The sequence below is a fragment of the Macaca nemestrina genome, chromosome 9 (assembly GCF_043159975.1).
Source record: "Macaca nemestrina isolate mMacNem1 chromosome 9, mMacNem.hap1, whole genome shotgun sequence".
NCBI classification, from domain to species: domain Eukaryota; kingdom Metazoa; phylum Chordata; class Mammalia; order Primates; family Cercopithecidae; genus Macaca; species Macaca nemestrina.
The window spans coordinates 69541161-69557515 of NC_092133.1; the positions used below are offsets into that span (position 1 = coordinate 69541161).

Genomic DNA, 16355 nt, shown 5'->3' on the forward strand with positions numbered 1-16355 from the left:
TCTGATGCTACAGGAATATATTCAGTTAGTTTACTTGTCCTAAAATTTAAACAGTAACCATTTAAATTACGTGGGCTGGAAAGAGATTGGCATTTCCCTGTGAGTTGTTCCAGATAGTAGGCCCAGTGCTGTTAAAGATGAGCCCCGCATTCTCTACAAATGAAACCAGGCCCATATTTGTGTCCCTAGGCTCAAGCTCTTCTCCGCTGGCATGATGCTCATCAGTTCTGCAGCAGAAGTGGGCAGCCCACCAAGAAGAACGTGGCTGGCAGCAAGCGTGTGTGCCCTTCCAATAATATCATCTATTATCCACAGGTAAGTATTGCTGTAAGAGGACAGTAATCCAAGAAGACTGTGCACTGCTTTGTCCTGGGGAAGAAAGCCTGTGCAGTTCCTTAATTATACATTGCTTTAGCTCATTGGCAGGCCCCCAAGTGCCAGCATCTCAGTTTCCATTCCCCTTTCCTAGATGGCTCCTGTGGTAATCACACTGGTGTCAGATGGGACCCGATGCCTGCTTGCCCGCCAAAGCTCCTTTCCCAAGGGAATGTATTCTGCCTTGGCAGGTTTTTGTGATATAGGTAAGGAGTTAAAGGGATATACAGGTGACACTGGAAGATACACAATCTTACTAATACAATCTTCTCTGTCTTGTTGCTATGGAGTTTGGATTCCCAAGCACATTCTTTTCTATCATGTCAAGAAAACTGCCTTCTGGCATTATATATATATATAAAATTTCTGGCATTATAAACACACACACACACACATATAAAATTTTTTCCTTTCCTTTTTTTTTGAGACAGAGTCTCACCCTGTTGTTCAAGCTAGAGTGCAGTGGCACAATCATGGCTCATTGCAGCCTCAACCTTCTGGGCTCAAGCAATGCTCCCACCTCAGCCTCCTGAATAGCTAGGACTACAGACGCAGGCTATCATGCCCGGCTAATTTTTAAAAATTTTTGTAGACACAGCATCTCGCTGTGTTGCCTAGGCCAGTCCTGAACTCCTGGCTTCAAGTGACCTGCCTGCCTTGACCTCCCAATGTGTTGGGATTACAGGTGTGAGCCACACTATTTTTTTAAGCAAATTTTCAAACATAGGAGATTGTTGAAAGAATTATACAGTGAACACCCATACACCTACTACCCAGATTCTATAATTTTTTTTCCTCTTCACATGTAGGCATTTGTTTGTAGGGAGGCCACAAGCTTCGTGCCTCTCATCACAATGACCCCAGATTCCTGTTGGGTGTGTTATAAACAGAGGAGCCATTCTTTAGGCCCCCTGCTCTGAGCACACCCCTAGATTCCATAAATTTTTACTACACTTTATCACAAAGCTATTCATCTATCCATTAATTAATCTATCTTATTTTTTGATGCACAGATTTAAGATATTAGTACACTTCTTCCTATTTCAGCAGGCATAACATTAGCTAAAATTCAGTATTTATTTACAGGTTGGTTTTTTTCTCTAGTCTATTGGGGTCAAATTTGCAAATGGTGAAAAGTGGAATTTTATGAAAGCTGAGGGCAGTAGTCCCTCCTACTGTCACCCTTACTTTGCATTATAATAACTAACCTAGCAGGCTTAAGCACTGTGGTTCAACACACAGCTCTGGACCTGATTCTTATTGTTGGAATGACTGGGAGTTTTAGGACACTCCCAAGAGCATTTCATTGAAACTTTGGAGCCAGTGTTGTGTGCCTTTCTCAAATGGGCTGTCTGTATCACCCTTCTAGCTACAGGGCTGTCCTGAATTAATCTGAGTGCTTGTAGGTGAAAGTGTGGAAGAGACCATCCGTCGAGAAGTTGCAGAAGAGGTGGGATTGGAGGTGGAAAGCCTGCAGTACTGTGCATCCCAGCACTGGCCCTTTCCTAGCGGCTCACTCATGATTGCTTGCCATGCAACTGTGAAACCAGGGCAAACAGAAGTAAGTTCTTATGTTTCCCTTATGCTGTGATAGTTCTTTTGCTTCGTCTAATCTGCTCATCAGCAAGTACTTATTAAGCACTTGTCTAGTCCAGCATCATCTAGATTATATAAACATTTGTAAAATATGATTTAGGGCTGAGCATGGTGGCTCATGCCGGTAATCCCAACACTTTGGGAGACTGACGTGGGCGGATCACTTGAGGTCAGGAGTTCAAGACCAGCCTGGCCAACATGGCAAAACCCCATCTCTACTGAAAATACAAAAATTAAGGCTGGGCGCGGGTGGCTCATGCCTGTAATCTGAGCACTTTGGGAGGCTGAGGTAGGTGGATCACAAGGTCAGGTGTTCAAGACCAGCCTGGCCAAGATAGTGAAACCTCATCTCAACTAAAAATACAAAAATTGGCTGGGCGTGGTGGCAGGCGCCTGTAGTCCCAGCTACTTGGGAGGCTGAGGCAGGAGAATTGCTTGAACCCAGGAGGTGGAGATTGCGGTGAGCTGAGGTCGAGCCATTGCCCTCCAGCCTGGGCAGTGGCAAGAATGCATCTCGAAAATAAATAAATTAATTAAATTAAATATGATTTATGCCCTCAAGGAATTTGCAGCCTATTAAAGGAAGCAAATAATCTCCATTCTTCCTTGCATATATGTCAGTCATGAGATAATTTCTTTTCTTTTTTTTTTTTTTTTTGAGACTGAGTCTTACTCTGTCACCCAGCCTGAGTGCAGTGGCACAATCTCAGCTCACTGCAACCTCCGCCTCCTGGGTTCAAGTGATTCTCCTGCTTCAGCAGAGAAGTATATACCCTTGAAATTATCAAACCATCATCACTATCAATGCCATAAACTTATCACCTACAAAAGTGTCCTTCCACCTTTTATTTTTCTCCCACCCCACTATTGTTTTTTTTATTTTGTGGTAAAAGCACTTGACGTGAGATCTATTTTCTTAGCAAATTTTTATGTGTATAATATAGTATTATTAATTGTAGACCTTATGGTATACAGATCTTCAAAACTTATTTTGCATGACTGACACCTTGTACCCTTTGACCAGTGGCCACCCCCGCCATTTTCCCCTCTCTTCAGCCCCTGGCAACCACCACTCTACTCTCTGCTTCTATAAGTTTGCCTATTTTAGATTCCACATATAAGTGAGATCATACAATATTTGTCTTTCTGTGTCTGGCTTATTTCACTTAGCATGTCCTTTGGACCCATCTATCTTGTTGCAAATGCAGGATTTCCTTCCTTTTTAAGGCTGAATAATATTCTATTCTATGTATATACCACATTTTCTTTATCTATTCATCCATTGTGAATAATGCTGCAGTGAACATGGGAGTGCAGATACCTCTTCAAGATCCAGATTTCAGTCCCTTTGGACATATATCCAGAAGTTGGTTGCTAGATCAAAGGGTCATTCTATTTTTAATTTTTTGAGGAACCTCCATATCTTTTTCCATAGTAGGTGCACCAACTTACATTCCCCCCAACAGTATACATGGGTTTCCTTTTCTCTACATCCTTACCAATACCTGCTGTCCTTTGTACTTTTTTAATAGTAGCCATTAAAGAAGGTATAATAGTAGCCATCAAAGAAGGTATGAGGTTTTCATTTGCATTTCCCTGATTATTAGTGATGTTGAGCACCTTTTCACACACCTGTTGGCCATTTGAATATCTTCTTTGGAGAAATGTCTATTTAGATCCTTTGCCCATTTTTAAGTTGGCTTATTTATTTTTTGGTATTAAGTTGTAGGAGTTCCTTATATATTTTGGATATTAACTCCTTATTAGATATAGGGTCTGCAAATATTTTCTCCCATTCTGCAGGTTGTCTCTTCACTCTGTTGATAGATTCCCTGACTCTGCAGAAGCTTTAGTTTGATAGAATCCCTATTTGTCTATCTTTGCTTTTCTTGCCTGCGCTTTTGGTGTCATATCTAAGAGACTGCTGCCCAGTCTAATGTCTAGAAATTTATTCCTTTATGTTTTCTTCTAAGAGTTTTATTGTTTCAAGTTTTACATTTAAGTCTTTAATCCATTTTAAGTTGGTTTTTGTATATGGTGTAAGATAAGGGTCCAATTTTGCATGTGGATATCCGATGTTCCCAACACAGTTTTTTTTTTTTTTTGAGACGGAGTCTGGCTCTGTTGCCCAGGCTGGAGTGCAGTGGCCGGATCTCAGCTCACTGCAAGCCCCGCCTCCCGGGTTCACGCCATTCTCCTGCCTCAGCCTCCCGAGTAGCTGGGAGTACTGGCGCCCGCCACCTCGCCCGGCTAATTTTTTTTGTATTTTTAGTAGAGACGGGGTTTCACCATGTTAGCCAGGATGGTCTCGATCTCCTGACCTCGTGATCCGCCCGTCTCGGCCTCCCAAAGTGCTGGGAATACAGGCTTGAGCCACCGCGCCCGGCCCCAACACAGTTTTTATGAGACAATTTATCTTTTATTGTCAGGACTTAAAGAGTGTCTTACATATAGTAGGCACACAATCAGGCATCATTTAATGACTGACTGCAGGATTGGTCTTACTGCTCAAGTCAGTTAGGATGCTGGGAACTAAAAATAGAGTCTCACTCTTGTCGCCCAGGCTGGAGTGCAGTGGCACAATCTCAGCTCAGTGCAACCTTTGCCTCCCGGGTTCAAGCAATTCTCCTGCTCAGCCACCTGAGTAGCTAGGATTACAGGTGCCTGCCAGCATGCCTGGCTAATTTTTGTATTTTTATTAGAAATGGGGTTCCACCATGCTGGCCAGGCTGGTCTCAAACTCCTGACCTCAGGTGATCCTTCCACCTCAGCCTCCCAAAGTGCTGGGATTATGGGCATAAGCCACCATGCCTGGCTAGACATTGTCTTATCCAATGTCATCTTGCACTTCCCTGACCGATGGTCTCTGCCTGCCAAAGTTTGCCTATTGTATGTTTTGGTTTTTATAGAATCTTTTATAGAATATCTAATCTATTTCAGCTTCCTCAGCATGAAGTTCACGTTACTTTGCTTCTTGCAAAGATGAGACTATGCTTTTGACTATCGTTAACCCTTATCCTTTAAAAAAAAAAACAGTGGCTGGGCACGGTGGCTCACGCCTGTAATCCCAGCACTTTGGGAGGCAGGTGGATCACCTGAGGTCAGGAGTTCTAAACCAGCCTGTCCAACACAGTGAAACCCCGTCTCTGCTAAAAATACAAAGAAATTAGCCGGGTATGTTGGTGGGTGCCTGTAATCCCAACTATTCGGGAGGCTGAGGCAGGAGAATCATTTGAACCTGGGAGACGGAGGTTGCAGTGAGCCAAGATCACATCATTGCCCTCCAGCCTGGGCAAAAAGAGCAAAACTCCATATCAAAAAAAATTAAAAAAAAAGTAATATTTGTATGTTCTTTTTTAATTGAAAAATTTATACAATCAATAGAGACACAAGGAAAAATAGGTATTATTCATAATTTATTCTCAATGTTAACCACTCTCAACATTTTAGTATTTGTACTTCCAGGATTTATTTAATATATCTTATCTTTTTTTTTTTTTTACTATGTTAAAAATATATTTAACTCTCATTTCTTAATTATGCCTCTTTTGCTTCTGGGCAGTATCTAGAACTGACTTTCATCTAACCTGGAGATCCCAGGTATTATCTTCTAAGATTGCTTAGTTCTAGAATCATTTTCTGACCTTTGGCTATAGTATTCTAAATTTTGTAGCTCCTGATCTTACATCCTTTTCTTCCTTATGTCTTTCAGATCCAGGTGAACTTGAGAGAATTAGAGACAGCTGCCTGGTTCAGTCATGATGAGGTAGCCACAGCCCTGAAGAGAAAGGGCCCCTATACTCAGCAACAGAATGGGACTTTCCCATTCTGGCTGCCCCCTAAGTTAGCCATCTCCCACCAACTGATTAAGGAGTGGGTGGAAAAACAGACCTGTTCTTCCCTGCCTGCTTAGCCCAGACCAAGTAACTTAGATCGCTCCTTGGTATTCCTGAGGGACAAACTAGAGATCAGTTGACAAAGAAGTGACAAAAGACAAGCTACAGGACCTCAGAAGGGCAGGGCAGAGGGTGAGCCTACAGTAAGACACTTCTATCAGCAGTGTTAATGGAAGAAATTCCTACCAATGGGCAATCAAAAAAGCCAGTGTGAGAAGAAAACTGATGAGCTGTCAACTGTCAAAACTCAGGGGGAAGGCGGAAGCATTAGTTTGGATGTAGGCCCTTGTTCAGTCATTTTCTCCAAGGCCTTGGAAACAAACATCTTTTGGCATATGGCTTGTTAATGTTGTGTTTACACTAACTGCCAAAATGTGCCTGTTGTAAGTTTGGTTAAAACTTTTATCTTAGTATTGAAAATATATAGCAAGTTTCAAGTCATTACTGAGTTACTTGTTACCCTTACAGAATTAAGAAAAATAGCACAGTATAACATATTTAAATTCATGTACAGGTGCATTCTAGTTACATGTACATGGTAGTTAAATAAAAGTCATAATTAAGTCATTATGACTCAGAGTACTTTATAATAAACCAGATGCCATGAGGCTCTGTTGAGGTAGTAGAATCTCAATGGGACTCCAGAGAGTAAGTCTTTTTTGCTGTTTTCAGCTCTGTCACATGCTCAGTTCGTGACCCAGGGAAAAGACTCTCGCTTTGCCATGCCTGTTTTCCTAAATAAAACAGTTGCTGGCATTTGCACATCCACAATGTGTTGATTAACTTTAACAAAGGGATTGGTGGAGATAAACAGATGCCAAACCTGACCTATTTCTTAAACTTTATGGAATAAACTAAATTTAGGATTTCTCATCATTCATATATGATGCCATAAGGGAGAAGAGATTATTTGGGGAAAATAAAATGTCCACACCTTTGTTCTGATGTCTTTTTCTGTTCTATGAATTGAGAAAATTTTACAAGGTGAGAATTTGGGGGTAGGGGAAAGGATCCCTATTGGTGACAATTAAACAATTAAGTCCAGGTTTCAAGTCAGTGGAACAACTGAAGCAATGTGCAGGAGAAATGTTAGAGGTCTTGCTGAAAAGAGGAAATAATCATATCTTCAGAAGATTCTAGGCACTAATTTGTGATTAAAGACACAAGCTCCAGAGACCCTAAGGTTATTTACACGTCAAAGTCCCATAGGACTAAGTTCCAAAGTCCCATAGGACTAAAGAGATTCTAGAACTAGAAAAGTTAAAGCACTGAATTTCCTTTTGATCTCAAAAGGTCATTGCTCTCTCCACAGCCAGCAAACCATCACTGCTTTGGGGAAATCAAAGTGCCTTCATCAGGAAATGTTGAGGGATGATATGTGATGGGACTTGATTGTCTTGTTAGATTGGCAGCTTGCCTTTACCTGGGCTGAACCCAGCATGCAGAAGGGTAAAGCACTCACAAAAGAGAGGTTCTGAGATTTCTTCATATCTTGCAGTTAGAAGAAAACAGTTCAGGGTCCATGTGTATTACCATCTCCCAATCTTTTCTATCTCTATGTGGGTGTGTTTGTGAGCACATGTGTACACATCCCCAATCTGAAAATACTGATAGAAAGGGGAGTGTGCGGAGTTCCTGGTTATGAGTTTCCCAAACTTACCATGGAGTAACTGTTTGTTTTTTGATTAATGTGTTTTTGGGAAAGAAAAGATGAGAGTGGCTAGCAGCAGGAGCTGCAACATTGAACTTTGCTTCTCAGTAGTGAGTAGGAAAAGAACTTTGCTGTAGAACTCCAAGGATATCTGAAAGCTGAGGCAGAAAAGAACAGGCTTGGGATACTGAAAATGGCAGATAAATAAAAGAAACTTTGGTATAGGGCCTACCTGACCTGAGAATATATATGTGGGCAATGAATTATGACGGTGCTAAGGATAAATATAACTCATCTGGGTCCATGATGCAGAATAGAAAAACAGGTGAAAGTCAGTCAGCCCTGGTAACCAGAATTTTAAAAATTTTCATTTATATTTTTGCCTGTCTGTTACCCCTTCTCTACCCAATATTTAATCCTCAATGAAGATAAACCTAATGTACCACAAGTGCAATGGGGGGAAACCTTTTTCTCATAGTTGAGCTGGGATGGCATTCTGGACCCCATTTTTAACATGAGAAATGTAGCTTCAAAACAAACAATAAAAATATATTTTAAATAATTATTATTTAAAATGTTAAAATGTTGCACAATATCATCTGATGTGTTACTTTAGTCAATGTGTAACACTTACCCTCTTCCTTAGTTCACTTCAGTGAACACTAGGAAGAGAAAGGATTGGAGTGGGGTATGGTATATTTAGTATTTATTTATTTATTTATTTTTGAGACGGAGTTTCGCTCTTGTCGCTTGGGCTGGAGTGCAATGGTGCAATCTTGGTTCACTGCAACCCCCGGCTCCCGGATTCAAGCTATTCTCCTGCCTCAGCCTCCCAAGTAGCTGGGATTACAGGCACCCACCACCACGCCCAGCCATATTTAGTTTTTATTAGTTTGTGATAGTAAGTTCTCAAATGAGAACTCTACTACACCATTCTCCTAATTCTTCCCTTGGTCACTGGAGAGGGAACAGTATGAATCTATTTCCATTGTTTTTACTTGGATAGGGTAAGATATAGTAAGGGCATCTCTCTGCTGCATGCGATAATAAAGAAGAATCCAGAGACCTAGATTATAAAAACATGGTCAATATATGGAGCTGTCTGTAGAGAAGACTTTTTTTTTTGCTTTTAATGGTGAATTTTATGATATATAGATAATGATTTATTTTAGGAGGAATATGAGAATCATTTTAAGAAACATTTCATCTTAGCAATAGATATATCAGCTATATTAAATATCAAACCAATTAATTAATTAAAACAATTAAGTACAGTATCAGGTATGAAATGTCCAAAATAGGCAAATCCATAGAGACAGAAAGTAGACTAGTGGTTTCTAGGGGCTGGGAGTAGAAGGGAATGAGAGACTATTAGTGAGTATGGGGTTTCTAATATTCTAGAATTAGATGGTGGTGATGGTTGCACAATTTTGTAAATATACTAAAAACCCCTGAATTGTATAAAGGGTAAATTTTTTGGTATGTGACTTATATCTCAATATAGCTGTTATTTACAAGTAAATAAGTTCTATATCTTGCTTCAGGTACATACATACATGTAAAAATTCACTGACTGTACACTCAAGATTTGTGCACTTAACCATATGCATGTTATGCCACATTAAAAAAATTGAAAAGAAAAAGTGAATGAGTTATCAAATCCAAATCTGTCAGCTTGAAATTTTGATCTGAGGATGAATAGCAGTAAGGGAGAAATTTAAATATTTAGAATTACTCCAAGGGTATATTGTGGTAGGCCATGTCCTTAGCACAAAGTGTGTGAATTTCATCTCAAAGTTGTCTAGGGGTTAGATTCTACCCTGCCGAGTTCAAAACCTGTGTGTAACCCACAGCTGAGATCACAAAGACTTGTGCCAAGAGGGCCACAATTCTCATGTAGGAGAAGTCAATCTGTAAAACTTGTAATGAAGAAACATTTTTACTAAATGAGTAATCTAAACTAGAAATGAACAGAATCATATTCAATATTTATTTAAAAAGAGAAAAGAGAAGCTAAATGTGCTGGTTAATTTTTCATTGGCTTACTTGTTGGTCTGTGATCGGTGTTGTCAGGCAGCTGCACTCCCATGCTTTGTAAAAGATTGGAAGCGGGTCCTGCCAGTCCAGCTTGGGAGCTATAGGATTCCAATATATTTGAAACCAGGTTCAGGTCCACATCTACTGGTGCCATAACAGATTCTCCTGTATCAGAATCTTCCTGATCTGAATTGTTGTCAGTAGTCTGGGATACAGGTTCCTTATTCATGGAGGGAAAAGAAAATTATGGGATAATATATCATTAGGTTGCATGGTGGTTACAATAAAAAGATAACTAAGCCACAATGTAAATTTGCATTCCAAATTAAAAAGGAAACTTCTTATCCTTGGTGATATAAACTGAAAATGAAGTCTAATAAGTTATATGGCTTAGCACAGATATTAACACTTGGTTCTAAAGATTATAAGACACTTCTCTCCAGGAAAGATTCCTGCAAATCAAATAAATCGCATGTCTATTTTGAAATAGCTCAAGGGCTAACAGAATTAAGAAGGTACATTTATAACTTGTCTAAGAGTCTTAAAAGAAAGAAACATAAAAGTGAGTATTAAATGAAACAATAATGTAAATTTTCTTCAAAATGAAAGAAGCGAGTGTTCCTTTCTTTCCCAGTGAAAAAGCTTAAAAATGAAAACACAAGGCTTTGTGTTTGCAACCACAAAGACTCTAAATTGTTAGTTGGGCCTCTGATTCCACAAGCTGGGGAAAGGATTTGAAAGATTACAGCTCGATAGACTTTTATGTCCTTGCTACCCAAAGTGTAGTCCATGGAGCAGCAGAATCTCCATCGCTTGGGGCTTATTAGAAATGGAAAATCTCAGCTGGGAGCGGTGGCTCACACCTGTAATCCCAGCACTTTGGGAGGCTGAGGTGGGTGGATCACTTGAGGTCAGGAGTTTGAGAGACCAGCCTGGCCAACTGTCTCTACTAAAAATACAAAAATTAGCCAGGCATGGCGGTGCACACCTGTAGTCCCAGCTACTTCAGAGGCTGAGGCAGGAGAATCGCTTAAACCCAGGAGGCAGAGGGTGCAGTGAGCCAAGATCGCACCACTGCACTCCAGCCTGGGTGATAGAGGGAGACTTCCATCTCAAATTAAAAAAAATAATAATAATAAAATAAAACAAAGTGATTTTAAAAAAAAAAAGGAAAATCTCAGGCTTCATCCCAGGCCTACTTAATCAGAATCTATGTTGTAACATGATCCTTTGGTTTATATTCACATTAAAATTTAAGAAATACTGCTGCTTTAGATAAATCTAATGTATAGTTTCTACTAGATTTTGACAATTCTGGAAGTGATTATAGTTTTAAAAGTGGTTTAGATGACCAAAGCAAGGGGAATTAACATTAATTAAAGGCCTATTGTAGGTTTTTCTGCTGTCTAATTTGGTTCTCATGTTAATTCTATGACGAGGATTACTGGTTTATAGACACATTGACAGTGGACAGCTGAGGTAGACTTCAAACCCTCACCCATAAGACTCCAGGGTCCTTGCTCTTTCCATAATGCCTCTGTTTAGGATTAGACAGTGGTGGCATTAAAAACTAGGATGAAAACATAAATGGAAGGTGAATTCTAAATTTGGCTCTAAATTAGGGAAACATACAAAATAAACTGTCAAAACTGGAAAGTTATTTGGATGTTTAAGATCCTTTCTATTTATTTACTTATGTTATTTTGTTTTAATCCACTGTGGCCCAAGGCACAGTCTCAAAAGGTCTTGAGAACATGTGCCCTCTCTTTTTTAAAATCCATTTAAGCTGTAGTTTTTTAAAACTACTTTTGAAGAAAAATCTATTTAAGAAGTTGTAGTGTACAATCGCATTCTAATTTGAGCATATTATATGACCTTTTATTTTAAATCCTGATAGATAACATAGAATAAGTAATATAATGAAGCTTATGTTTAGGCAAATTAAGTCTATGATCCTTTATCCTACCAGAGTTAGGAAAACAATTAACATTCTTATTTATTTCAAATCTCACACACCAAAAAAAGAAAAACTATGATAAAATATGGTTTTAGCTATCTGACATACTAGACTCAGAAAGAGAAAAAGGTTAAAAATACACATACCACTTGCTTTCTAGTGGTGAAACTTTTGCCGATGCAGGTGTGTGCTAGTTCCTGGTCCATCTGGGCCATATATGACTTGAGATTATCAAGAGTTCCTTTCAGAGAAGCCTCTTCGCCAGGTTCGTGTGTTTCGAAGTCCAAGTCATCATCACTATCTAAACATTCAAATTCTTCCTCATCCAGATCATCAGAATCTGACTCATGAGGCCTTGGCCCTACATAGCCCCCAAGAAAGAAAGAGCCACTTGGTAATTATTATTATTATTACTTTTTAGTTACTACACATCTCAAAATAATTAGAATGTTACCCACAGAAAAAGACACATAGTCTACTTCACAAAAATCCCTTTTACAAATGGTAATGCTGTGCATTTAATGTTGTAGAATATGTGTGCATTTAATGTTGTAGAAAAGCGTACAGGCTGAGTCAAAAGATTTAGCTTTAAAAAAAGTGAATTCAATTAATTAAAGTATTTTTCTTAAAACATTTAAAAACTACCTAATAAATGAATACATTTTGATGTAAACATTCAAGCCATACAAATATTGTCTCAAATCTCACACTCTCCCCAGAGGTAAGCATCTTTTAGCAGTTTCTGGGTATCCCGATCTTCATCTCTGCAGTTCTGTATATATATACATATTATAATGATTTTTTAATTGAGTTATCTTTTTCTTATTGATTTGTAAGTACAGTAATTCCAAAAAAGAACAATATAATATGGGAGCCAAGGTAAAACCCTATTTAAACACACAGCATTCAGTCACTCTCAAATATTTAATGAGGCCAGGCGCAGTGGCTCACACCTGTAATCCCAGCACTTTGGGAGGCCGAGGCGGGCGGATCACGAGGTCAGGAGATCGAGACCACCCTGGCTAACACGGTGAAACCCTGTCTCTACTAAAAATACAAAAAAATTAGCTGGGTGTGGTGGCGGGCACCTGTAGTCCCAGCTACTCAGGAGGCTGAGGCAGGAGAATGGCGTGAACCCGGGAGGCAGAGCTTGCAGTGAGCCGAGATCGTGCCACTGCACTCCAGCCTGGGTGACAGAGCGAGACTCTGTCTCAAATAAAAAAAAAAAAAATTTAATGAGCAGCTACTATATATGTCAAGCACTGAGCTAGGCAGCCTCTACAAAATTATTCATGGGTAGTAATTCATGGTTGAAAGCAACTCAAAACCAGGAAGAGAAAGCAAATATTTTGGCTTCTGAGATATCTAATAACCCAATGCTCTAGCAACAGCTATACGACTTACAGTTTCAAAATGAAAGTCAACATCACACCATTACTTACCTAAAATCTTATCAAAATAATTAAGAAAAGAATCTGCATCAAAAGTTATTGGAGCTTCAGAAGGTTCTCTGCAATATTAAAGGACAAAGACAATTTATTCTAAATACAACTGTTTGAAACTTTTCTAAAGTAGTGTCATTCTTAGGAAAGCTACCAAAGATAGAATTTCTAAGGAGGCACAGCAAGAAAAATTGTAGTTTAAGTTTTAAAAATTCTTGAGTTTATTGGCCTTGAAGGACAACAGAAATGGGAAAGTCTGATAAATGAAAAGTAAAAATAGCATCTTGTTTATGTACATTTAGCTTATGCTGATTTAGGGACCTACCCACTCTCTAGCCCCAATAAGATATCTAGCATTAGCAAAACCATTATTTATTTGAGTTACTTTAAATAAAGCCTGTTCTTTTAAGAACTAAAGCTTAAAAAATAAACAAGAACATATCTTCCCTTATCCCTGCTTTCTTAAAGAGAGAATACCAAATATAAATTTAGATCTTTCATCAGGTTCAAGAGTATCAACACTAATAGTGATATATGTGATACACAAGTAACAATTATTATTATTATTATTATTTTTTTTTTTTTTGCTCTCTCTGTAGCCCAGGCTGCAGTGCAGTGGCGCGATCTCAGCTCACTGCCAGCTCCGCCTCCCAGGTTCACGCCATTCTCCTGCCTCAGCCTCCCAAGTAGCTGCGATTACAGTCGTGCGCTACCATGCCCAGCTAATTTTTGTATTTTTAGTAGAGTTGGGGTTTCACCATGCTGGCCAGGCTGGTTTTGAACTCCTGACCTCGTGATCCACCCGCCTTGGCCTCGTAAAGTACGGGGATTACAGGTGTGAGCCACCGCGCCCAGCCTACAAGTAATAATTCTATCTACCTGTTTTTCCTGTTACTTGCCAAATGTAATTTCACATTTCTGTTATTATTTCTGCCTTTGAGTTTTCAATATCCAATCTGTTTGCAGGGCGGGAGATCAGAGGTCTGAACTTGTTGAAAGCTAAATGTTGAGCCCATAAAGCTACTAAAGAGTAAAGTATATGGTTTCCCTGTGTGGTTCTGGATGATGGTTTTTAGGGTGATCTTTCTGGCTTATTTCAAGGATTGCAAAGGATGAGACTTCTAGAAATCTGACTTCAGATAAGTAAGTTATCACCATACTAGGCACAAAAAAGAAAGAAATCTGTACAACTCATTTACTCAAAAAAAAAAAAAAAAGTGGAAATGGCAATGACTATGACTTCAACATTTGGGTTCTAACTATTTATATATTTATACTTTAACACAAATTACCGAGGCAGCTCTGCTCCCTTGTGGGTTGAGACTTTGGATATGAAAGCTTTCATGCTCTCTGAGACTTGAGTTAAGTCATAGTTCTGCTCCTTCTCCTCCTTGGAAATAGACTCTGATTCTTTTTTGCCAGCAGCTTCCTGCAGCAGCTGGTCCAGCTGATCTGGTGAGAGATCTAACCACTGGTCATCTGAAAAAGAAGAAAGCATGATATTGCCATTCTACATTCACATGATAAGTCCTCTTAGGAGAGGATCCTGTGAGACTTAGTAGAACATTTTAATTTTTTTTTTTTTAACCCTTCCACTGTATCCTGGTCCATCACTTACCATCCTCTGGAGGAAGATTAGCTGCTTCTTTCTTAAGGTCTTCTATATCAAATGGTATTGTCTGTAATAAGGTTAAGATTTCTTCACCAGGGCTCATAGCAAGAGAACTATGAAAAATAAAAAACATGAGTATTTCTTCATAAGAGAACCTAGAATAGTAATCATAAATACATAGTATTTTAAAGTTGGAAGGGATTAGCTAGTCTAATTTGGGGAGTTTTTTTTTTTTTTTTTTAAAGAGATGGGGGCCGGGCGCGGTGGCTCATGCTTGTAATCCCAGCACTTTGGGAGGCCGAGGTGGGCGGATCACGAGGTCAGGAGATCGAGACCATCCTGGCGAACATGGTGAAACCCCGTCTCTACTAAAAATACAAAAAATTAGCCAGACGCGGTGGTGGGCGCCTGTAGTCCCAGCTACTTGGGAGGCTGAGGCAGGAGAATGGCGTAAACCCGGGAGGCGGAGCTTGCAGTGAGCCGAGATCGCGTCACTGCACTCCAGCCTGGGCGACAGAGCGAGACTCCATCTCAAAAAAAATAAAAATAAAAATAAAAATAAAAAAAATAAAGAGATGGGGTTTCATTGTTGCCCAGAATGGACTTGAACTCCTGGGTTCAAGTGATCCTCCTACTTCAGCCTCCCAAGTAGCCGGCACTACAAGTACATGCCAAAACACCTGGCTCTAATTTGTTTGTTTGTTTGTTTTTGACAGAGTCTCACTCTGCCACCCAGGGTGGAGTGCAGTGGCACGACCTCGGCTCACCACAACCTCTGCCTCCTGGGTTGAAGCAGTTACCATGCCTCAACCTCCCAAGTAGCTGAAACTACAGGCATGCGCCACCACGCCTGGCTAATTTTTGTATTTTCAGTAAAGATGGGGTTTCACCATATTGGCCAAGTTGGTCTCGAACTCCTGACCTCGTGATCCCCCTGCCTCGGCCTCCCAAAGTGCTGGGATTACAGACATGAGCCACCATGCCCAACCTTCTAATTTGTTTTTAAGCATATTTTTAGGTTACAGATCCCTTTTTCTCAAAAAAAAAACTTTCACCAGGAATTCTAAAATATAGAAGAGCTCAAAGAAAAATGGCCTTAATTAAAGTGGAGGATAGGCCAGGCACGATGGCTCATGCCTGTAATCCCAGCACTCTGGGAGGCCAAGGAGGGGAGATCACTTGAGGTCAGGAGTTCACTTGGCCAACATGGTGAAACTCCGTCTCTACTAAAAATACAAAAATTAGCTGGGCATTGTGGCACACGCTTGTAATCCCAGCTACTCGGGAGGCTGAGGCAGGAGAATTGCTTGAACCCGGGAGGTAGAAGTTGCAGTGAGCCACCCCAGCATGGGCAATAGAGCAAGACTCCGTCTCAATAAATAAATAAAATAAAATAAAAATAAATCAAGTGGAGGATAGAGGCTCAGAGATCTACACAATGTGCCTTCCCTTTTGGCTCTGAAGCAGGCTCCATGGAACATCATTATGAAGCCACTGATCTCGTATAATTCTTTCTATACATATATGTATAGACAGGGTCTATATGTATATATATGTACATAGAAAGAGTTGTATTATATTAATAGTACATATACATATAAAAGACGTACTAAAAATACATAAAGACATACATATAACATATGTATTTTATATATAAAGAAAAGAAGATCCAGAAGGAAAGTATCAATTAAAATTTATCTAGCATGTATTAAATGCTATGCTAACACTTTAAATACATTTTCTTATTGAGTCCTCTCCTCATTATTATAGAAGGTAATAATCCTGTTTT

At 39.6% G+C, this 16355-nt stretch overlaps 2 protein-coding genes and 1 non-coding gene across 15 annotated transcripts in view; 1 reads left to right on the forward strand and 2 right to left on the reverse strand.

Moving 5' to 3' along the window:
- The window catches only part of LOC105466029 (ecdysoneless cell cycle regulator), a 58130-nt gene that overhangs the window by 15833 nt on the left and 25942 nt on the right, over positions 1-16355 (reverse strand). For 2 of the 4 annotated variants that reach the window (XM_071068768.1, XM_071068766.1), the window contains 5 exons: positions 14573-14679; positions 14247-14433; positions 12955-13022; positions 11659-11873; positions 9565-9775 (listed from right to left, as the gene is read on the reverse strand). In XM_071068768.1, coding sequence (XP_070924869.1) covers positions 9565-9775; positions 11659-11873; positions 12955-13022; positions 14247-14433; positions 14573-14679 — 788 coding nt within the window. Of the gene's footprint in view, positions 1-9485; positions 9776-11658; positions 11874-12954; positions 13023-14246; positions 14434-14572; positions 14680-16355 lie in introns of those variants that run through there. The other 2 variants (XM_071068769.1, XM_071068767.1) reach the window with 1 other exon arrangement.
- Positions 1-16355, forward strand: part of LOC105466028 (nudix hydrolase 13) — a 41834-nt gene that overhangs the window by 15644 nt on the left and 9835 nt on the right. For 6 of the 10 annotated variants that reach the window (XM_071068784.1, XM_071068786.1, XM_071068779.1 and 3 more), the window contains 4 exons: positions 190-315; positions 470-581; positions 1782-1936; positions 5684-6805. In XM_071068784.1, coding sequence (XP_070924885.1) covers positions 190-315; positions 470-581; positions 1782-1936; positions 5684-5884 — 594 coding nt within the window. In that variant the 3' untranslated portion in view covers positions 5885-6805. Of the gene's footprint in view, positions 1-189; positions 316-469; positions 582-1744; positions 1937-5683; positions 6806-16355 lie in introns of those variants that run through there. The other 4 variants (XM_071068783.1, XM_071068782.1, XR_011607359.1 and 1 more) reach the window with 3 other exon arrangements.
- On the reverse strand, positions 1177-1304 carry LOC112423922 (small nucleolar RNA SNORA11). The gene has a single exon (XR_003014528.1). It is a non-coding gene; the product is annotated as a small nucleolar RNA SNORA11 (small nucleolar RNA).